Below are 25,166 nucleotides of genomic sequence, written 5' to 3'. Positions count from 1 at the left end.
TTTACAAAACAGTCATCGGGCGTAATGAATCTGGTCACATTTTAATACTTTTACCCTCCGGTAAGTGCAGGTAACAAATAAATATGTAAGAAAGTGGTCACAACAAGCGCAGGTACTACGACCCTAATTAGGTAGGCACTAAGTATCTTTTAATCTAAATTTAATGACTTTCGTACATATTTAATAACTTTATTTAATATTTTCGGGCGATCCATCAGTTCCAATAGAGGTTGAAGTGCAAACAAGTGAAAAAATTTTGTTAGCAAATATGTTTTCTAATGTTGAAGTTATGTCGAGTCAGCGAGGGCAGAGCCAAATTTTATATGAACATTATAAATTTTCTATACATCGAACAATTAAAACTGAAATGATTAATGAAATAGTGTGGAGATGTGCCAATCGAAAATGTTCAAAAGTGTTTATTTACACAATGGGCCCGATTGAAAGCTTAGTTATTACTTCAGTGAAAGGCCAGTATAATCACCCCTCAGAAACCAAACAAAAAATTTCAAGACAAATTGTTACTGCAGCATGCAAGAGGAAAACAGAAAGTGATATAGTGGAAAAACCAGCAAAAATTATTCGAAGTGCTATAGATAAAACAGACCACGTTAGTGTTTTAACCTGCAACGACTTAAAATGTATAAGGGAGAATATGTACAATCAACGTCGAAAAACGTATCCGACTATACCGCGCAACGCAGAGGAAGTACACAAGTTCCTTAGTGATTTTCATAATAATTACAAGACATTCAAAAATGAAGAGTTTATTCTATACAATGAATGTTCACAAGGAATAATTGTTTTGGGATGTAAAGCAAATTTAGCAGTTTTAGCTAAATCAGAGATTTTATACATGGACGGAACTTTCCAATATTGCACAAAATTTTTTAAACAACTTTTTACTGTGCATGGTTATTTTGATGGACACTACATTCCATTATTATTCTGCTTACTTAAAGATAAGTGCGAGTTAACATACAAGTTGTGCTTACAGGAAGTTAAAAATCTGTGTTCTGAACATAATTTGCTTCTTCGACCCACAAAAATTGTATTAGACTTCGAAACTGCTATTCACAATGCCGTGAAATATGTATGGACTGACATCATAATCCATGGGTGCAGATTTCACCTAACGCAATCTTGGTGGCGCAAAATTCAAAGTTTAGGCTTATCTTGTGAATATAAAGACAAAAGTTCTGATATCGGAAAATGGTTGCGTTTGTGTTTTGGTATGGTTCTCCTAGATAAAAATATTGTTAGTGACTTTTTTGTATTTGAAATGATGGAAGTGACGCCAAATGATACGCGAGTTATACAGTTTGCGGACTATCTAACTGATCATTATATTTCCGAAGAATCTAAATTTCCCCCAAACATTTGGGCGGATGCTAGTGCCGAATTAAATCAAACAACAAACGCCTGTGAATCTTTCCATTCACACTTTAACAATTCATTTCATTACTGTTCGCCATCAATTTTTGATTTCATGACAGTTTTGACTAAATTTCAAAATGAGGTTTATATCAAATGTAACAGTATAAATACTCCTATAAAATCGAGGAATTCGCATACTTTACGAAGAAAGCGCTTTTTGGAGAATCTTTTACAGGATCTTAAGAACAATCACATTACAACCATGCATTTTGTAAAAAGTGTTTCTCACATACAGAGTGGGCCAAATAAAAGGAGCCACCCCGATATTTGGCAGTATTTATTGGATTTTAAGAAAATAAAAAAACAGGTCAATTTTTGATCTAAGGGGCATTTTTACGGTACAAACATCTGTCATTTGTCAACTCCCTCCCTTCCACTTCCCCCACCCCTTATTTTTAAATAGGGAATAGGGGGCGTGTGCTAGCTCATTTGAAAGGTTATTCAATTCTCTATTCAGTAATATCAACATTGACATAAAAATTTATACAGGGTGTCCAAGAAAAATTATTTTAAATTAAATTAATTGACAAAAAAAGAAGAATGTATGTAATTTATTTAACTCAGAATACATTCTACTGCTTATAAAAAACAGAAAACAATGTTTATTTGATAAATAAACACTGTTTGTTGCTTAAATTCAATATTCAACCTACCAAGAGGCAGATGGGTGGCAGCTTGAACATTAAAATTAAGCAAAAAGCAGTGTCTATTTATCAAAAAACATTTTTTTCTGCTTCCTGTCAGCAGTAGAATGTGTTCTGAGTTAAATAAATTACATACATTCTTCTTTTTGTGTCAATTAATTTAATTCAAAATAATTTTTCTTGGACACCCTGTATACATTTTTAAGTCGATGTTGATATTAATGAATAGAGAATTGAATAACCTTTCAAATGAGCTAGCACACTACCCCTATTCCCTATTTAAAAATAAGGGGTGGGGGAAGTGGAAGGGAGGGAGTTGACAAATGACAGATGTTTGTATCGTAAAAATGTGTCCCCCTTAGATCAAAAATTGACCTGTTTTTTTATTTTCTTAAAATCTAATAAATACTGCCAAATATCGGGGTGGCTGCTTTTATTTGGCCCACTCTGTATATTGTGCTACAATAAAATAAGATATATTTTTTGTATATTAATATTATACTTGTACTTACTACGATATAAATAAATTTCTATAAATTAAAAAAAAATGTTTCCAATTTCCTTACAATTTTTATTACCTGAATGATGTGACCAGATCCGTAGCCCTCTTTTTTGGCCAGTGTGACCAGTTTCGTACATGAAAATCCTCATTACCTGACTGATGTGACCAGATTAGTATCGCCCCAGTCATCAGACCAATAATGACATACTCGGCAGAAACACGACCTGATACAGAAAGGACAAAAATGCTAGAAACAGCAGAGATGAAAACACTGCGAAAAATCGATGGCAAGACATTGTGGGATAGAGCTAGAAGTGCAGATATACGACGAAGATGCAAGCTGGACAACATTAATAACTAGTGATGAGCAAAACAAGAACAAGACCAAGACCAGGCTAGTCTTGGTCTTGTTCTTGCAAGCTTGGTCTTGGTCTTGGTCTTGCAGCTAAAAGGCAGTCTTGGTCTTGGTCTTGGTCTTGCACTAGCCGGTCTTGTTCTTGGTCTTGGTCTTGCTGCAAGAGTCTTGCTGGTCTTGCTTTTTTGGTAGTAATAATTTGAACCAAACAATTTCGAATAAAATGTACATTGAAATAAATAAAGATGTGAAGAATGAAACTATATTTTTTGCTTTAAAATTTTAACAGAATGTAGAATGTAGTTTCCAACGGATACCAATTTTTACATTATACATTCACCTAATGACCTAATTATTTCTCTCTATATAAAGAGATTAGAGTATTGTTTATTATATTTTTATTTCAATTATTCTAATTGTTTAAAAAGTAGTAAACTTTGTATCTAGGGCTTTTCGTTTTCCTCGTAAGATTAGAGTATATTTTATAATGGTAATGTTTATCAGTAGGAAAAACCTGCATTTACAACCTTTGTTGCAATTGCCAGCCTTCGGTAATGTCACGTTGTGTTTTGCATGCTGTCGATACCTGCCGCCTGCCTTCAGACCACGTCTTGAGTCTGGATTACTGTTTATTGTCCCTGTATTTTAATAAAATATTATAAAAAAAGAGCTTCTTAAAGGTGCCACAAATGGTCGGGATCTTCAATTCACGGATTTTACGAAAAGGGATAAACGGTTTATAGTTGTTAACAGATAATGATCTGATCCTTTCACTCGAACACTTTAGTATTTATCCTACGAGGGTCAAATTTAAGAACATAAATTAGATTTTTTTAAGAGAACACAAAAATCAAATATTTTTTACTCTATTTAATCATTATTTAATATAATTAACTTTTTTTATAAACTAACTAAAACATACTTTTTAGTAAATACTTACATATTTACCATACCTATTTATAGACCTAATACTATAACATAGTAACTAAACCTAATGGGGAGTTATAAACGCGTAATTCTATAATTTGTTATCTTGCAGTTCTTTAATTTTATTTAAACTACATTGCTCTCGTAACACTAGTTATTCGCACTTTTTATTTTCACATATTTTTGGATTGAATACCCATTATGACATTTAAAAAGTTGAAAATATTCGGATGTGGGTAGTAAAAACTAGAATTTAAAACACACTGAAATGATGCGCATGCATTTCAAGTGCGGCACATACTATTTGTAGTACTGGCCCTTTCTGGGGAAAATCTAGATTCTTCCAAATAGTTTTCAACTATGAAATTAGTAACATTCTTTACGCATTTGTCATCCGGGATTTTCACAAATAATTCAACTTCCAACTTTCGTTGATTGTAAAAATGAATCCAAAAAATAATTTTAAAAATTTCCCAGTATCGGAATTTGTGTCATTATATTCAGAAACTGAACCTAAGCTTTGGATTTTGCGATACCAAGCTTGACACATTACAATCGACAACCAGTTATTTTTTATTCAGGCCACAATGCTTTCACAGCATTGTGAATCCCTTTTCAAAATCTTTTATGATATTTTTTGTATTAATTTTAAATTTAACGACCTACATTTTTCCTCGATTATGCGAAAAGAATTGAAATAAGTGTCTAAGTGGAGAACAGTGCCTACGTTCCTTCCGATGAAGGCTCCAATAAGAGCCGAAAATCGCGGTTCAAGGGACTGGACTGCACTCCGTATTCTAATTGAAAAGTAAGATTGTTTTGCCTTCGCATTGCAACTGAATAAAAATGGTATACATTTTTATTTTATAGTCGTATGACTCCGTTGAGTAACTAGGTGCATTTTTCCGTTGGAAATTTACCAGCTGCAGACGGAGGAAGTGAATTGCATAGTGTAGAATTCCTTCCCTCTCATCTTCACTGCAGCATCCATTTGACTTGCAAATTGTAGAAGTCTTGGAGGTGTCACCAGGAAAGTGTACCAATAAGTTTTCAATTTAAAAATCTTTTAGTAATATTTTTAATATTTTTAATATTAATAATTTACTATAAGGATTGAAAACTACTTCGTCTTCGTCTAGTATTTTACACTTAAATACACTTCGAACAATATCAGATTGTCTGTGTTAAACAACTTGTTGGCATACTGTACTTTAAATATTTTATGAAGCAGAAATCGCAATTCGCACTGCGCTATGATATTGTACTGTAGCTGATTTTCACCTTTATTAATCAGCGAAAGAGCTCGAAATGTGATTTTTATTTGTAACAGGTAACACGAAAACGCTTTTAGATACTTTTGTTCAATCTTCAGCCGTTGCGAGTTAATATTTTAATGGATCTGGTACACGCCAGTCAATAGAAATGTTTTTATAAACTTTTAATCTGCTTTTATTTAAATAGTACGATGGTGTTATTTTGACGGCATGGTGTTAGGCTATTGTGTTAACTTAGTTGACACAATAAAAATTATTTTATACAAAATCTGAAACTCACAGGATATTTGAGATATAAGCAGTGAGCTCTTCGTAATGGATACAATATAGAGATGTTCAAAATTATGGAATAAATTCATTTTTTGAAAATAGACCACGTTGGAGAAAAATCCCGAAATAGGTCGATTTTTACGTTTAAATTATGATTTTTTAACGTATATGTCGTAATAGTAACGTCATCGATTTGGGCGTGATGACGTAGTCGATAATTTTTTAAACGGGAATAGGGATCGTGTGGTAGCTCATTTGTACGGGGTCACCAAAAAATAATTTTTGAAATAAATTAGTTGCCGCAAAAAGAAGAATGTATGTAATTTATTTAACTCAAAATACATTTTACCGTTGTCAGAAAAGAAAAAAAATTTTATTTTACAAAAAACATTGCCTTTCGCTCAAATTAAATGTTCAAACTGCCAAAAGAAAGGTGGGTGGCTGTTTGGCATTTAATTTAAGCGAAAAGCAAGGTTTATTTAGGAAATAAACATTTATTTTATATTTCCTGACATCAGTAAAATGCATTTTGAGTTAAATAAATTATATACATTCTTCTTTCCGCGTTAATTAATTTAATTCAAAAATTATTTTTTGGTCACCCTGTATAAATAATGCTGTCAATGTTTATATTACTGAATAGAAAATTTATTCATCATCATTCTCTTTGCCTTATCCCTATGCGGGGTCAGCTTCCCTAATTGCATTTCTCCACACAATTCTATCTTGGGTCATATCAATATCAATCCCCTTTACCAACATGTCCTGCCTTATCGTCTCCCCCAGGTCTTGTTTTGTCTTCTTCTCATACTTCTTCTAGGAATCTGCACTTCAGCTATTCTTCGTATTGGCTGACTAACGTCTCGACGTTGAACATGACCAAACAATATTAACCTATGCTCTCTCATTTTGGCATCAATTGGTGCCACACCTAGACTTCCCCTAATATACTCATTCCTAATTTTATTCTTCTTTGTCAGTCCACTCATCCATCTAAGTATTTTCGTTTCTGCCACATGCATTCGTTGTTCCTCTTTCTTCTTCATTGCCCAACATTCAGTTCCGTACATCATAGGCGGTCTTATGGCTGTTTTATCAAATTTTCCCTTCAGCTTCATTGGAATTTTTCTGTCACACAACACACCACTCGCTTCTTTCCACTTCATCCATCCAGCCCTTATTCTACTGCATGCATTTGCATCTATTTCTCCATTACTCTGTAATACCGATCCCAGTTACTGAAAACTATTGCTTTTCACAATCAGTTTACCAATAAAAGATACCATTTTATTGGTAGTAACTCCATCTTTAAATGAACATTCCAAATACTCTGTTTTTGTCCTACTAAGCTTTAAACCCTTTTCCTCCAGAGCTTGCCTCCACTGTTCCAGTTTGTGTTCTAAATCTCTTTCAATATTTCCTACTAACACGACATCATCAGCATACATTAAGCACCATGGAATGTTACCCTGTAGTTTCGCTGTTATCTGGTCCAAAATTAATGAGAATAAATACGGACTAAGCACAGAGCCTTGGTGCAATCCTACTTTCATATGAAATTTATTACTCTCCCACACCTGTCCTAACACTAGTCGTTACTCCCTCATACATATCCCTCACAATCTTTACGTATTCACCAGGGACTCCTTTCTTGTTGAGTGCCCACCCCAGAATCTCTCGAGGAACTCTATATCATATGCTTTCTCAAGATCAATGAATACCATATGAGAGTTTGTTTCTTTACTCCTGTATTTTTTCATCAACTGCCTTATAATGCAAATTGCATCTGTTGTTGATCTGCCCTGCATAAAGACAAATTGATTCTCGGATATTTCGGTCTCATTACGTATCCTTCTATCAATTACTCTTTCCCATATTTTCATGGTGTGGCTAAGCAATTTTATAGCCCTGTAGTTTGTTCATTGTTGTATATCTCCGTTGTTTTTGTAAACAGGTACCAGTATACTGCTTCTCCATTCGTCTGGCATTTGTCCAACTTCCATAGAGAATAGAGAATTTAATGATCTTTAAAATAAGCTACCACACGAATCCTACTCCCATTTAAATAATCATCTATTACGTCATCGGTCCCAACTGCATGGCCTGACTATTATGACATATGTATACGTCGAAATATCATAATTTATAAATAAAAATCGTCTCGGGATATTTTTCCAAAGTGGTCTATTCTCGAAAAAATGAATTTATTCCATAATTTTGAACTTCTATATATTCAATGGCAAATTTTATATTTTGATAGTTTTTACAACAAAAATTAATTCTGATATAGGTGCGTTATAAGTGCGCTACTAACCGGCAAAATAACGAAAAAGCGGAAAACATAATACGCTGTGCTATAAAAAGAGATCAAATTAGTAGAGATGGAAAATTATCAAGAGAAATCTAGATAATTTACATTATATCATTGATTATAGACACGGATTATATTGATAGTTTTGCCATCTTCAGACATCGGAGTCAAACTCTCACAGGAGAATCTTATAAAACGCTTCTCTCACAGTGGCAGTTATCAAACTCCTTCGATACGTCGAAAGGTGGGAAACTATCAATATAAAGTAAATTTATAGGTTTTTTATGATAATTTTCCACATCTACTAGTTTCATCTTTTTTTATATCACAACATATTATGTTTTTTGTCTTTATCGTTATTTTGGCGGTTATTGGCGCGCTCATCATTGTAGCTGTATATGTATGCTTGTATGTTTAAGCTTATTATTTTATCTGGGTTCTGAAAACACTTTCCTTTATTTATAATATCTAATAAAAAGGCTTTCTGATAATGCTTTCATGTATTTACAGAGGTTTAAAATTATGGAATAAATTCATTTTTATTATTTAACTTAATTTAATTTAATTATAATATAAAAATTAATTGACGCAAAATGCAGAATTTATGTAATTTATTTAAATCAAAATACATTTTACTGCTGTCATAAAATAGAAAAAAAAAAATGTTTATTTCACAAATAAATAATGCTTAACGGTGCTACTTCGGTATGCGGTCTACGGCAGAGTTTCTAGTTTGGTATGCGGTCTACCGTCTGATATGCGATCTACAGCAGTTTAGCTGATTCGGCATGCGGTCTACGTACAAAAACAAATTAGAGAAACTATTACAAACTTTTTATTTATTATTTATATTTATACTTTACTTTACTTGTCATACTTGTGCTTTACTTCACACTTCACGTGTTATTCTGTCTAAATCCCGAACCGAGGATTAGCGGCGTGTAATTTGGGTTGCCTATATAAACTTGAATCAACGAAATGGGCCTTGAGTGTTAATTTAAAACGCTGAAAAGACCGTTTAGTGATAATAAAAAGGGTGGGTTGTGATTGCGCGCAGCGGTCAAATACCTCCTGCCCTGCGGTTCTCTCAGGCATTCTGCACACGAAGCGTATCGTCATAGACGCGTATAAGTTTCGTCATGCAGCGACGATTCCCTTGCGCCTTAAAATCCGCAAACGATTCGATTTGCAAGCGGCATGTGATCGTCTTGTTTTAAGGTATTCCATGCTCTTACAGTAGTTGCAAATATGTTAAGTGATGAAGAGGACTTACATTTGTTAAATTATCTTCGCCACCGCAAAAAAAAGAAAGAGGAAATTTTGGGTGCATCCTTATATCTACAAAAACTACAACAGAAAGTTATTTATTGCCGCCAAAGAGTTGTCGGAAGATGATTCTAAATTCCACACATTTTTCTGGGTACTCTTGTTTGGGTATTATTATATGAACACTCATAATTTTCAATCAGTTGGACAAATTTTAATATTTAATCCGCCATTCTCATAAAGTTCCGCCAAAAAAGGTGTTCTAACACTCAAGCGTACTGCAAGCTACTGACATCGTTGTACGCCTGGCGGATTGAAGCTTGTCTGCGTTGACGATTCCGCGCCGCTTACGCTTCGTGTACAGTATTCCATAAAGACACAAGTGAGCAGCACGAAAGCGTATGCCTTTCGTACGTCGCATCTAATACGCGTCTATGACGATACGCTCCGTGTGCAGAATGCCTCACTCTAATACCCGTAAGTTGGGTTTGGACCGAAGGGTTAGGTCTTCCTCCTTTCAGGCAAAAACCGATATTTACTGCGGTTGCATGATATTTAATATTAAAATAGTATTGGATGTGGTAGAATGTAGACTCTTTGTATAATTACCAATTGAACAGTGAAGCTGTTAGTAATAATAAAATAGTAATGTTTGTAATAGTTTTTCTAATTTGTTTTTGTACGTAGACCGCATGCCGAATCAGCTAAATTGCCGTAGACCACATATTAGACGGTAGACCGCATACCGAAGTGGCACCTGCTTAACTGTTAAAAGTAAATGTTCAATCTGCCAAAAGCCAGGTGGGTGGCTGTTTGACAATTAATTTAAGCGAAAAGCAATGTTCATTTATCAAATAAACATTTTTTTCATTTTTTCTGAAAGCAGTAAACTGTATTTTGAGTTAAATAAATTACACAGATTCTCCTTTTTGTGTCAATTAATTCAATTAAATTTTTTTGGCCACCCTGTATAAATAATAATATTGTAACAAAAGAGAAATCTTGGCCGACCGCCGTATAACAGTAAACACCTCGAGAATGACGTCATCGAATGATCTAGGCCTCGGCGGAAAGGAGGAGGAACTTCTCGAACGTACGACCCGTAGGCGGAACACGCTGATAGCTAGAGATGGGCGTCGATTGTTCCAGAATAACAACTGGGTATAAATACGGGCATATTTGTAAATAAAGTTTAGTCTTAAGCTAAAGTTTGTAAAGTAAACTTGTATAAATAAATAATAAAGTCGTATATAAATACCCGAACGCTCGTTTATTACAGTTGGTGTCGGTGTTCGGTAAACTTAGTGCGATATAAATAAGTGAATTACAGAGAGACTTTAAAAGACTTTTGAACTTTATTCGTCGGGAATAACCGGAGTGCGTTAATTGTTCGATATTCGGAAAGACTTTAAAAGACTTTTGGACTTTATTCGTCGGGAATAGTTAAAGTGCGTTGATTGTTCGGTATTCGGAAAGACTGTTAAAAGACATTTTGGAAAGTACGTGTGTGCCGACCAAAGATGTTGCTACAAGAACTTACAGTAAAACAGCTCCGTGAACAGCTAGAGGAACGGGATCTGGACAGCAGTGGGCTCAAGATAGTCCTACAAGCACGACTCGAGGATTTCCTCACGAAGAACGGAGAAGACCCAAAGACGTTCCACTTCCAGTCAGCAGAACAAGCAATCTTATCGAAATTAAAAACTGTTTCTGAAACGATCGATGAAACTTCTAGAAAAAGCGACGAGAAATTCGAAAACGTTGCTAAAAGATTCGACGAGATTTCTCAAAAGATTGATGAAACTTTTAAAGAGGTCTGTAGACAAAACAACGAAAAACTTGAAGAAGTTTGTAAACAGAACAATGAGAAATTTGAAGAAGTTTCTAGAACATTCGATAAGATACAGAAAAGTGTAGACGACAATAAAGAAACGTTAGAAGAAAAGATCAAACAACTAGAGACTATGGTAACCAATACGAAAGTTCTACCTTCAGTTAATGCAGTAGTTTTGGCCGTAGAAGAGAAGATCAAAGAATTAGAAAGCATGATAACCGATACAAAAGTGCAACCGTCAGTTAATGCAGTAGCTGTAGATCCTGTAGTGAAAGATGAACTACCGAGAGGCGAAATGTCGCATAATATGAGATTCAAATTACCACCATTTGATGGAAAGTCCTCTTGGTCCATATACCTTAGACAATTCGAAGCTATTGCGACCGCCAATCATTGGACCGAACAGGAAAAGGCTGTTTCCTTGACTGCTGCTTTGCGAGGTGATGCTGCAGATATATTAAGATCAATTCCTAAGGGTCAAGAAAATTGTTACCAGACCTTGTTCACTCGTCTAGAAAAACGCTATGGAGATGCCCATCTACAACAAGTATACAAAGCACAACTGCGAAGTAGAAGTCAACGAGCAAGTGAGAATCTGCAAGAATTTGAAGATGTGGCTCGTGTGGTGCGGTTGGCTTATCCAGAGGTGCCAGACAGCGTTTTAGAAGAAATTGCAGTAGATACCTTCGTCAATGGGCTGAAAGATAATGAACTACAGAAAGCTTTATGACTAGCAAGGCCGAAAGTTTTAGATGAAGCACTTGCTATTGCCTTGGAACACGAAGCAGCTAGCCAAGCTTCACGAAACAATCGAGTAATAGCCGTGGAAAAAGGCGATAAGAGAAAAGATGAACGTTTGGTGGAAATGGTACGGAGGGTGATTCGTGACACGATGCCGAAGAGACGCGTGAAGAGGGCTGGAAGAGTTCGTTCAAATACAGATGCTTCCTCGATACGGCCATGCGGTGAAAGTTGTAATCACCGGCTTAAAGTAGAGGAACAGCGTTGCCCTGTGAGACGAACTACCGTAGTTAATGAACAATGGCAGCCCCAACAGCTACAACACGCCCAAGAAGATGATCCATGTATAAAAAGAGTATTGGATTGGATGCAGCAAGGTGAGAGACCTAGTTGGCAGAACATTAGTGCATGTAGTCCAGAAGTCAAGGCCTACTGGAACCAATGGAATTGCCTGGTACTAAAAGATGATCTTCTGTACAGAACCTTTGAGAACGATGATGGTACAGAATCTAAGCTGCAGTTGATTGTACCTAAAAGTAAAGTGTCAGAAGTATTGCGTCAGTTGCATGACGGTACATCAGGTGGACACTTTGGTATTACGAAGACTCTGCAAAAGGTTCGAGAACGGTTCTATTGGGTGAACTGTAAAGATGATGTAGGAAGATGGTGCCGGAAATGTGAACTGTGTGCATCCGGTAATGGTCCAGTTGGTAAAAAGAGAGCACCCATGAGACAGTACAATGTTGGAAGTCCTATGGAAAGAGTAGCAATCGACATTGCAGGTCCATTTCCAGAAACCGATGCTGGAAATAAATACATTCTGGTAGCCATGGACTATTTTACGAAATGGACCGAGGCCTATGCATTACCGAATCAAGAAGCTGCTACCGTTGCAGAGGTACTTGTTAAAGAATTCTTCAGCCGATTTGGTGTTCCCTTGGAGATCCACTCCGACCAAGGGCGAAACTTTGAGTCAGCTCTTTTCCAAAACGTTTGTAAATTGATTGGTGCCAATAAGACCAGAACAACACCCCTGCATCTTCAATCAGATGGAATGGTCGAGAGGATGAACCGAACGATGGGTAAACACTTGTCCAAAGTTGTATCTGAACATCAGCGAGATTGGGACCAACACATTCATTTATTCCTGATGGCCTACCGCTCGGCCGTGAATGAAACTACAGGTCAAACACCAACCTGCCTGATGTTGGGTCGTGAAGTTCGTTTGCCCTGCGACCTAGAGTTTGGCTGCAGACCTTCCGAGGAATATGTTGCAGGCGAAGAATACGTAGACCGCCTGAAGTTACGAATGAACAACATTCATGAACTTGCCCGACAACATATCCAGATAGCCAGTGACAGAATGAAAGATCAATATGATTCTCGCTGCAAGAATGAAAGCTTCGAAGTAGGTGATCTTGTCTGGCTTTATAATCCACAACGTCGTCGAGGCCTGTGTCCTAAACTGCAAAGACAATGGGAAGGTCCGTATGAAGTTAAGAAGAAAATAAATGACGTAATATACAGAATTAAGAAGTTACCAAACGGTAAACCAAAAGTTACTCACATAAATCGTCTTGCACCATATGCTGGCTCAAATGAAGTAGAGGAAGCCCGAGTCCTCCAACAGGAGATGAAAGATGCACAACAGCCAAGTTTTAAGGAATTTATGTCAAATTACGCAGAAAGAAAGAGTGCTAGATTCGGCGTGACCACAGAAGTTCAGCAAGATCTGTTTGGTGTTCCAGAAAACGTCTCTCTAGCCCACTGTGTTGCCCAAGACCTCGAGATGACTAAAGGAATCTCGTCCGTATTCAATAGAAAGTTCGGCCGCCTGGACGAGTTAAGGAATCAACAACCTAAAATTGGAAGAGTATTGCGATTGGAAGATGGTCCTCGATCTTTGCTGTATATAGTGACCAGGAAGTCTTATACGGACACGCAAAGCTACGAGAACATATGGCGTGCTCTAACTAATTTGAAGAAAATCGTGTGTAATTATGACATCAAAGATTTGGCTATACCAAAAATAGGCCATGCAATAGAAAATCTGGATTGGAAGATTGTGAGAAGCATGCTTGAAGTGATCTTCAGAGAAACTGGCGTACGAATTACTGTGTGTTGCATGAACCCGAAGATGTCATACCCTTCAAAGACAGTAGACTGCTATTTCTTCTTGAAGGGTGTATGCAGAGCTGGAGAGTCGTGTAGATTCCGCCATCCTGGGCCTTCATCTAGAGTTGCTGATCGGGACGGCCCTTAAGAGGGGAGCAGTGTAACAAAAGAGAAATCTTGGCCGACCGCCGTATAACAGTAAACACCTCGAGAATGACGTCATCGAATGATCTAGGCCTCGGCGGAAAGGAGGAGGAACTTCTCGAACGTACGACCCGTAGGCGGAACACGCTGATAGCTAGATATTAGCGTCGATTGTTCCAGAATAACAACTGTGTATAAATACGGGCATATTTGTAAATAAAGTTTAGTCTTAAGCTAAAGTTTGTAAAGTAAACTTGTATAAATAAATAATAAAGTCGTATATAAATACCCGAACGCTCGTTTATTACAATATTAATGTTTATATTACTGAATAGACAATTTAGTAACCTTTCAAATGAGCCACCACACGACCCCTATTTTTATTTAAAAAATCATCCATTACGTTATTACCACCAGATAGATGACGTCACTATTATGTCATATATGTCAAAAAATCATAATTTAAAAATAAAAATCGACCTGTCTGGGGATTTTTCTCAAAAGTGGCCTATGTCCAAAATTGGATTACTTAAGGCTGAAGAAGAAGAAGAAAAGTCCTATTCCCGAAAAAATTAATTTATTCCATAATTTTGAAGCTCTATAATAGTGATTCCCAAAGTGGTCCAGGTGAACCCCCAGGGGTCCACGAGGGACTCAACGCGGGTCTACGTTAGCATGAAAAAAAATGGGGGTTCACAAGTTGTAAGTGGGGTTCCACGAAAATTTTATAGTGATTTGGTATTTATTTAAACAAATTTGCATTTTTTTATTGTAAAATATCAATGGAAAAAAAATATTTTAATAGTAGTGACTCAAATATTATTATAATGCATCATAACAAGTTATTTTGATTAAAAACAAGTTTTTGATCAAATTTTAGTGTACAAAACGTTAAAATACCGTTTTTTACATTTTCCTCCATTCCCAAAACACATGTCTTTTGATTTGACTGAGAATTTGCCCACAGATAGCCAAAACACAGGACTTTAAGTGGTTAAAAGAATTTGTATCGTTTTACATTACAAAAAATACTTCTTCTTCTTCTTCTTTTTTTTGTATAGACATGACTCTGTCTGTTTTTTCAATGTGCCTCTAGTAAGTTGTCGTTCCATCGTTTTCGTGGTCTTCCCACTGATCGTCTTCCTATTGGGGAACCGCCTCTCGCTGTCCTGACTACCCTATTTGTTGTCATGCGGCTTATGTGGTCATTCCATTCTATTCTTCTGTTTCTTACCCAGTTATTAATGTTATCCACCTTGCATCTCCGTCGTATATTTCTACTTCTAGCTCTGTCCCATAGAGTCTTACCATCGATTTTTCGAAGGGTTTTCATCTCCGCAGTTTTGAGCCATCTTTTTGTCCTCTCTGTGTCGGGTCGTGTTTCTGCCGCGTATGCCATTATTGGTCGGATGACTGTTTTGTAAATTCTGCCTTTCATTTCTTTTCCGATATTTTCATTTCTCCATATTGTGTCATTCAGGTAACCTACGGTTCTGTTTGCTCTATTCACTTAATCTTCCACTTCTGTTTCGAGCCTTCCGTAGCTAGATAGTGTGATGCCTAGGTATTTAAACTCCATCACTTGTTCTATTATCTGACCTTCCAGCTCCAATTTACATCTTATTGGATCTGCTGTTATAACCATGCATTTTGTCTTTTTTGAGAAAATTAACATGTTAAATTTTCTGACGATTATGTTGAATTGGTGCAGCATACGTTGTAAATCATCTTCGCTTTGAGAGATTAGAATTTCATCGTCCGTATAGCAGATTATTTTAAGTTGTTTTTCTCCCATTTGGTATCCTTTTTTAGTTCTTACTTTTTTATTATTTCGTCCATGATCAGGTTGAACAATAAAGGACTCAAGGAATCCTCCTGTCTTAAACCATTGCCGGCTTCAATTGGGTCAGTTAGTTCATCTTCCACTTTTACATTTATTGTGTTGTTCTGGTAGATATTTCCTATCGTTTTAATTATTCCCAGAGGTACCTCTCTCGAGTATAACAAGTGGATAACGTTCTTTAATGTGACCATGTCAAATGCTTTCTTAAGGTCCACGAAACATAAATATGCCGGTTTGTTGTATTCCAACGATTTCTCTTGAACTTGCCGCATTATAAATATAGCGTCAGTGCATGACCTTCCCGACCTAAAACTTTGCTGTTCTTCGCTAATGTTATAATTTCATTCAATTTGTTTGTTATCACTTTTGTTGTTAATTTTAATGTTGTGTTTAATAAGTTAATCCCTCTGTAATTCTCTACTCCTTTTTTGAAGAGAGGTATAAGGATGCTTTATCTCCATTCTTGTGGTATTCTGTTTTGTTCTATTATTTTTTGTATTAATTTTAATGGTTGTTTAGTTAGATCTTGTCCTCCGTACTTTAGGAGTTCGTTTGATATTCTGTCCTCTCCTGGAGATTTTCTGTTTTACGTATTACGTATTTTTTAAAAAATACGTGGGATAATATCAGAGTCAAAAATATAGGCGTCTATTGCAAGTACAATTAATTCGGAAAATATCGACCATACGAAAAAAATGGTTAAGAAAATTATAATAATTATTGTAAATACAATTTATTTGGATCAATTTCAGTTCCTACCATTTTTGTCGAAGAGTTGAGAATTGCGGAGATATTGAACAAAAACCACTGCTATCAAATTCATACGTACTACCTGAAATATTGATTTTAGCAAAAACATGAAAGTGATCAAAAAATTGTATAAAATTTAATCCTATTCATTTTTATATAGGTACATTTTTGTTATAAAACTAATAATAAACGAGATAATTCAATAACTATGCTGTAACTGTCACTTTTTCCCCCATAACTCGGAAAATATCGAAGGCACAAAAAAATTTATAATAGAATAAATTATACGAAATCATATTTTCCACAGCTTCAGTCCTTACACTTGGTGACGAAAAGTTAAATATGGCGGAGATATTGAGCAAAAACGGTTCTCCTTTATTCGCGATTTTAAATTTACACTATTATTGACCCCCTTAAGATTAGAAAAATAGAATCTTCCTTGGGTAGCTCGGCATGCAAGATCAAATGCTGACCCGACTGTACTATATAATTTTTACTCTTTATTGCATGTATCTTTTCTTGTATTGTAAAACTATACAAATTCTTTTAACCATTAAAGTCCTGTGTTTTGGCTACCTGTGGGCAAATTTTCAGCCAAATAGAAGAACATGTATTTTGGGAATGGAGGAAAATGGAAAAAACAGTATTTTAACGTTTTCTAGGCTAAAGTTTGATCAACAACTTGTTTTAAAACCAAAAACTTGTTATAATACCTAATAATTACATTTTGGACAACCCTTCTATTAAAAAATTATTTTTTCAATTGATAATTTAGGATAAAAAAGGCAAAATTTATTTAAATAGATTCCAAATCACTGTAAAATGGCTTAAAATGATATTTTGAGAAAAGAAGACGAAAAAGACCTTCAATGTCTTATTTCTACCCCCCCTCCCATGTTTTTGAATGAAAGTATGGTAAAACTGTAGCAGCAGGGGGTCCACCGAAACCAGTATATTTTTTAAAGTGGTCTACGAGAAAAAATAGTTTGGGAAACTCTGCTCTATAATATAATGTTAAAGTTTACATTTTTAACTAATAGGCTATTGATTATGTTCAAAATAAGAGAGCTAAAAGGAACTACAACGTTAATGGGATTTTATTGTCTCATATGGTCAATGGGCCTCTAAGTTTGAAAAAACCGCGGAGTGCTACCATTTAAATGGGTGCGTTTTTGAGAAAGGGGTGAATTAGTCCCTAGGCACAGGGCGAATTAGGGTGAGTTCTATTCACTATTCACACTTCTACAGGAAAATTGTTCCAGGTTAAATTTACTATGGAAATATCATATCTTAAAGTCCAAAGTATTTTTTTTTACAAAAATATATTCAAAAGAAAAGCAAGAAAAAAATACGAAAGAAAGCAATTTTGTTTTTTGCCCCATAACTTTTTTCCACAGCGATATAGGTATAGGCATTGCTTCAACGAAAAATAACTACCATCCTTCCTCTTTAAAATAACGTTCGGAAGAAGTCTCTAGGATTTATAGTTTCCGAAATAGGATTTTTCAAAATTTGCCGCTCACAGAATTTTTGAGCCATTTTCCCCATTATTTCGCAAACATTGTTCTGTAACTTTTTTCTACGCATTTCTAGGTATATGCAATGGTACATTTAGTAGAAAGAGAAGTCAATTACCTTTAAAATGTTCTATTGTATAAGGCTGTACGCCTATTTTTAAACAAGTTATGCTTTTTCAAGGTTTTATAATTTTAATGATTTTTGATATTGTTTATGATTATTTTTTAAACTTATCAGTTTAAAAAATCAAAATTTGCAAACTGATATGGTCCCTTAAAATAAATAAAAAGTTTTTTTGAATGAAATATTTGCAATTAAAAATCACACTAAATTTTCACTGCTGTAACTTATTAAAATAAACATTATAGAAGTTTTCATGGACTTTCGGTAATAATGATATTCGGTAATGACTTAATCTTTTATTCTCGCGTTTAAATTTTTCAAAAATACTTACTAAGTACATAGTTTTCTCAGGATTCGAAAAAAATTAATGCAATTGAAAAGCATTGGAGCCGAAATTTTGCGCCTACCCCCTTAATCCTAAATTTTTAAGGAAGTAGATAAGTACTTATTTAGAATAAATTCTCTACATATCTACTTACTACTACTGCTTTGTACCTAATTATTGGTATTTGTTTATTGAAATATTAATTATTCATATGTAAAACTTGTTTCTTTATAATGAATATATTTAAAATGGTACATGTTTTACTTACCCTTTTGTAATTTACTCTTTCAGACATCTCAGCTTCCTGCTTCCACCCACTTATACTATCTCAATAAAACTGAATTCGATCTCGATCTTCGATCTGGATGGAAGATTCAAACTTCAGCAAAACGCATTGTATCAACTCAACTCAAACCACTTTAGGGATATAAGATATAACCTTGAGGCAGGGAGACCTATTTCATAACAAGTTTAAAAACTTCTATGTTTATCTTATAATAATTTATGGATACACTCAACAGCCGATCTCACGCACTTTGGTATAGATATCAAATTTCTCCCTAAGTGAGAAAGAAAAGAAAAGTGTCTACTCTAGACTTTACCGCATATCCGCATATTAAAAATTAGTGCTAAATAAATGCATTCTGTAGTAGAATTACAGTAGCAGTAGCTTTAAAATGTGCATTTATACGCACACATATACCGATATTCGTTGCATAGACTACGCCAATCAAATAATAATCCCATATCAGTTTGCAATAATTTGCAAAAATCTTTGCGAAAATCTTTGCAAAAAAATCAGACTGATTTTACTTCATTGACTTTGATTCTCCAGTTTCTTGTCCAGTCCTGTATTTTCACTAGATGTTGTCGGAGAATTTTTGCGGCTATGACTGGGCCTTTGTGTTTGACCATTATCGCTTTATCATCTGCAAAGGAAGCTGTGATTGTTTGGTTGCTTACTGGAAGATCAGCAGTGTACATAAGATAGAGAAGTGGACCAAGAACACTGCCCTGTGGTACCCCTGCCTTTATCAATGTGATTTCTGATGTTGTCTGTCCATACCTTACAGTAAAATATCTTTCTTTTAGCTAGGATTCCATAATAATGTACAGTGTGTGGGGGAGTGATTTTTTTAATTTAAATAGTAGTTCATTATGCCAAACCTTATCAAGAGCTTGACTCACATTTAAGAAAGCAGTCGTGCAGTAACTTTTTTGCTCAAATGCTTCATTTATTTCGTCCACTACTCTGTGGATCTGTTCAATTGTGCTGTGATCCTTTCTGAATCCGAATTGGTGTTCAGGAATCAGGTGGTTTTCTTCTATTATGGGAGTCAGTCGGGTTATGAGTAGCTTTTCTAGGAGTTTACCAAGGACTGGCAGCAGGCTGATTGGTCTGTATGATGTTACTTCATTTATTGGCTTTCCAGGTTTTGGAATAAGTATAAGCTCGGCAACTTTCCATTGGGCAGGGAAGTGTCCTAATCGTAGCACCGCGTTGAATATTGTTGTTACTAGCACAATCCCGTTTCTTGGGAGTTCTTTAATAAGACGGCCTTTGATCAGATCAAACCCTGGAGCCTTATCTGGATTTAAGTTTCTTCTGATTGTCTCATGTACCTCTTTGACTTTGAAGAGTTTTGGAATTTGGGACATTTGATATGGAGCTTCAAGAGTTTCTTTGATTTTAGCTTCTATTTCAGGCGTATTTTGCGATGGAAGAGGTTGAAAGACTTCCTCCAGATATTCTCGGAAGGTATTTGCTTTTTCCTCGTCAGTGCGTGCCCATGTTCGGTCTCTTTTACGAATCGGAGGAGTTTGTTCAATATTGTTCATTTTGTCTTTTTAAGTTCTTAACCGCTTTCCATAACGAATAGTCGTTATCTTCTGTACTTGTCAGATTTTCTAAGTATTCGTTAAATGATGCATTCTTTATATTGTTAATAAGCTCTTTCAATTCTCTAGAAGCTTTGTCATAATTTATCCTCTTTGTCGGGTATCTATTGCGCTGCCAAATCCTTCGGAGTTTTCTTTTTTCAGCTATTTTCTTTTTTATTATTACTGGGCAGTGTTGTTTTTTTTTTGTGATTTGATATTTCTGGTGTTGCATTTTTCGCAGCAGTGTGGATGATGTTTGTTAATTGATTTACTGCAGTTTCAATTTCTGTTTTTGTTTTTAATGATATTTTTAAGTCAATTTCTGCATTAATTTGGTTTCTATATTGTTCCCAATTGGTATTCTTGTTGAACAGCATTACAGGAAGTTCTTTTTCTATAATTATGGCACTAACTTGTGCTACTAGTGGTGTGTGATCAGAATAAAGGTCTAGATTTGATTCTACATTTAGGTAACCAGCTCCTATGCCTTTAACTATGAAGAAGTCAAGTAGGTCTGGTATTTTAGCTGGATCCTTAGGCCAGTACGTTGGAGTATTTGTGGATAGGTAACTCAATTGCAGTTCTTGGATGATGTTTTATAGTACTCTACCTCTACCTGGCGCTGTTAGTCTTGACTCCCATGCTATGTTTTTCGCATTGTAATCACCTCCTGCTAGGAACCCGTGACCTAAAGACAAGAAGTATTCTTCCATCTCTTGTTTATTTGGTGGGTTATTTGGTGGGAAGTATGCCGCTGATACTGTTAATGGACCTAGCCAATCTTCAATTACGATACTTGTTGCCTGTAGAAAGTTTTTAGTGAATTTAGGTAACTCATAGTGTTTAATTTGGTGTCTAATGAGCACTGCCGTCCCTCCTCTGGCTATCCTGTCAGCTTCTGGATGTGTTGTGTGGTACATTAAATAATTTTTAATATTAAAGTAAGAACTACTGTTAAAGTGGGATTCTGATATTAGAAGATTGTCATTGTCGTTGTGCGCAAGAAATACTTCTACTTCTTGTTTGTGTTTGGCGAGGCCGTTTGCATTCCAAAGGGCATTACTTATATGGATGCGTTATCCATTATTGTGCATATTTCTGCTTGTATATTAACGAAGCCTGCGCTGCTTTGGCATGCTTTAGCGGAATATACTTCCTGCTGTAATACTTTTGGCCCATCATTTACCTCATTTTCGAAGGTGTTATCTTTTGGTTTTCGAAAAGATTATCTAGATATTCTTTCCACGTTCTTATTTTACTCTGTTTGTCCAAGATGATGTTTCCGTCAAAATCAGTTGGGTTTCCTCCCTGTCTCCGTCTTGGACCACATTTGAGTTTTTAAATTGCCAATGTGCATTATAACTATCGTCCTTTGACTGTAGAGTCTAAATTTCTTCGAATATTTCCATTGCTTTTCTGATTTTTCTTCTTATTATTATATTTATCGTTTTTATCTGTCTGGATCATTTTTGGCTTTTCTTCTTTCGTCCAGTAGTTTCAGGATCTCATCCTGTCATCATTATTTTTTTTTATTAATTTATCCACATGGAACTGTGTATCCTTTACATTTGGAACAAACTATTTCTGTGATATATTTTATTGTTTCTTCTTCGTTCCATATCTAATTCAGTTTTAATGGTAGCCCCTCCATGTCACGCACTCGGATCGCATGTGCTCCGTACGCACGTACGCTCACCTTACTTTCCACTAACATTGATGAATGTTAGGAGAGTGGATCACCGAGAATTATATAAAAGGAGATTCGGCGCAACAAAAGGGGAGTTATACTGGAGAATTGATCTGGAAAAAACTCCACTGCCCGAAAGATATTGCCTGAAGGGCAATACGCTCTTAACGTATTGAATTAAAGCCAAACCGCCCTGTCGCAGCGACTAAATACTGATTAATGGCTGAGCTGTTCCTTATCTGGCCGACTATTGATTAATCTGGGGTTGTAGAGTTGTGTTATAGAGGTAGCACCTTTTATCGGAACGACCACATCAAGCGTCATAGGCGGGAGATGGTTCTTGATAACTGGTCCTCATAAGACAACTAACTCTCACTTATGTGCCACACCCCGGGCAACTGCATTGGTCTGCAGGCTAAACTAAGTGAGGGTAGCCAGATATGGCGATAATTTCACCGAGTGATTTCCGGTATAAACAATCTCCCATTTACCGACCAACGGCTTCGGGCGGATGAGTTAATAAGTGGTAGGGCACTCTTTTGTCCTGGGGTTGAGAAATCGGCCTCGAAGGCGGATGAACAAAAAAAAACGGTCAACGGCATAAGGATGTAGAAGGCAAGGGGAAACCATTACATTAAAGATCATATACGGATATCCCTAGTACAATTGTCATGGCTGTACTACAAAAAAGTAACTCTGTTACTGATCATGGATATCGGAGACCAAGATCCGGCAGGGGAGGCAAATCACAGAGAGACCACAGGGTCTCTCAGGTCGATATCAAACGAAATCCCTGTGAGATACCCATCAGTAACACATCGTCCAAAAAGAAGACTAAAATCGACAAAAAGTGCATAAAGATAGGCACGTGGAATGTTAATTCAATATACCAAGCAGTTAAGTCCATAATGTCATTCAGGAAATGGAAAGACAACATAAAAATATTAGGACTAAGTGAGACCAGATGGCCCAATTCAGGTGACATATTAGTAGACCAAACAAAGATATACTACTTTGGTAATGACAGTGACCCAAATTACTGGAACGGAGTAGCGATATTAGTTGATAAAACCACCCAAAAATTTGTAACTGGCTTCTTACCTATCTCGGATAGAGTTATGATGGTAACACTCAAAGCTGCCCAGTCTAGAGTCAATATAATTCAAGTATAGGCTCCCCCAGCAGATAAATCGGATGAAGAACTCGAACAGTTTTATAACGAATTACAACAAGCTTTAGAAGTAACCATGTCTAGAGACGTTACAAGAGTAATGGGAGATCTAAATGAAAAAATCGGTAGAGGAAGTCAAGATGATTTTATTGGAAACTTTGGACTGGGCACTCGTAACGAGAGAGGAGAAAGATTGGCTCAATTCTGCCAAGAGACCGATTTTATTGTCACGAATACTTATTATGATCTGCCGACCAGGAGACTCTATACATGGAAATCACCAGCAGACAACCAAGATAACGTCATCAGAAACCAAATTGACTACATTCTCATCTGCAAACGATACCGAAATTCCATAAAATCAATAAAATCATACCCTGGAGCTGATGTGAGATCAGATCACAACCGAGTTGTAGGAAGGTATAAAATTAATCTAAAGAAGCCTATGGTTAAAACTAAAGTAGAGACTCTACAAGTATCTCGTTTGAGTGATCCATCAACAAAAGAGCAATTCACACTAAAAATTAAAGAAGAGCTCACCAAAATAGAAATTATTCCTACTGAAGATGCGAACAGGAAATGGCACATGTTAAAAGATGCTCTTATCCGCACATGTGAGACAACACTAACACCTAAACTAATTAATATTAAAAATGAATGGATGGCCGAGGAGATTCTAGATCTCATGGAAGCAAGGCGATCTTATAAAACGAAAGACAAAAACATCTATAATATTATACAGACACAAATAAGGAGAAAGAACAGAGAGGCAAAGGAAATATGGTATAGTGACAGATGCACAGCGATTGAACAGTTGGTAGAGAAACATGATAACTTAAACCTTCATAAGAAAATTAGAGAAATAACAGGCACTAATATTAAGAAAAAATCAAACATACTGCTGGATAAAAACGGCAAGGAAAAGTTCGACAACGGCCCAGACATAACAGAAGATGAGGTATTAGAGGTGATAAAGCGAACAAAGAACAACAAGGCAACAGGTCCTGACCAAATACCTGTAGACATATTACGGTTAATAGAAGAACAGCAAACTGGAATATTGGTCGACTTATTTAATACAATATACAGTACAGGAATCATTCCCAGAAATTGGCTGCTGTCAACGTTAATATCACTGCCAAAAAAACCAAATGCAAAAGAATGCCAAGACCACCGGATAATAAGTTTAATGAGTCATACACTCAAAATATTTTTAAAAATTATACACCGGAGAATACATAACAAACTTGAGCAGGACATAAGCGACACGCAATTTGGATTTAGAAATGCAATGGGAACGAGGGAAGCCCTGTTCGCTGTAAATGTACTTGTGCAAAGGTGCATGGAGGATAATCAGCCAGTATATATGCTATACATGCTAAGTTCGCTGATGTTTCGTCATTTTCATCTTCTAATCCCGATATTCATATTTTTGCTGTAACAGAATCCTGGTTAAGTCCCAGAATACCTAATTCTTTTGTAAAACTTAATGGCTATTCAATTTATCGTAAAGATCGCATTGATCGTGTGGGTGGCGGAGTATGTGTCTACTTTCAGGAGACCTTCTTTAAAAAATCTAAGATAAGTACTGTAAGTCATAATCTGGAAGGTATAGAATCTCTTATGTTTAAAATTATCTTTCCTAATAAAGTTGTTTTGCACCTCCTTGTTATCTATAAACCAAACAATTCTTTTACTCTTACCAAATCAATGTGTGAATTTATTGAAAAATGTAGTAGAGAAAAAGAAAATTTAATCATTTGTGGAGATTTCAATTTTAAGGATTTAAAATGGCCAGTTCAAACTCCCCTTATTGGAGATAATCCGAGTGTTCCATTTTACAATTTATTTTTTCAAACCAATCTAAACCAATTGGTAAAAGAACCTACTAGATATCGTCAAGGTAATACACCTTCGGTTTTAGATTTGATAATCACTAATGAGGAAGAACTTATCAGTGAAATTCATTATCTTTCACCAATAGGTATTTCGGACCATGTAGTTCTTCAGACACAAGCTCAATTGGACATTACTGGAGCAATTAATGA

At 35.7% G+C, this 25,166-nt stretch overlaps 1 protein-coding gene across 1 annotated transcript; it reads left to right on the top strand.

The window, feature by feature from the left end:
- Nucleotides 1-430: 430 nt before the first annotated feature.
- LOC126891006 (uncharacterized) lies at nucleotides 431-18,802 on the top strand. Its single transcript, XM_050660184.1, has 2 exons — nucleotides 431-1,648; nucleotides 18,671-18,802. The coding sequence occupies exons 1-2, from the start codon at nucleotides 431-433 to the stop codon at nucleotides 18,800-18,802; spliced, it is 1,350 nt and encodes a 449-aa protein (XP_050516141.1).
- Nucleotides 18,803-25,166: the final 6,364 nt, after the last annotated feature.

This window comes from Diabrotica virgifera, chromosome 9 (assembly GCF_917563875.1).
Source record: "Diabrotica virgifera virgifera chromosome 9, PGI_DIABVI_V3a".
NCBI lineage: Eukaryota > Metazoa > Arthropoda > Insecta > Coleoptera > Chrysomelidae > Diabrotica > Diabrotica virgifera.
This window is presented reverse-complemented; position numbering and strand designations above follow the sequence as displayed.

Excerpts from the sequence above, each read along its gene's own strand:
- LOC126891006 (XM_050660184.1), top strand. The coding sequence starts at position 431 with ATGGGCCCGATTGAAAGCTTAGTTATTACTTCAGTGAAAGGCCAGTAT. Across the intron at positions 1,649-18,670 it reads ACATTACAACCATGCATTTT|ACATCTCAGCTTCCTGCTTC; the intron begins GTAAAAAGTGTT and ends TTACTCTTTCAG.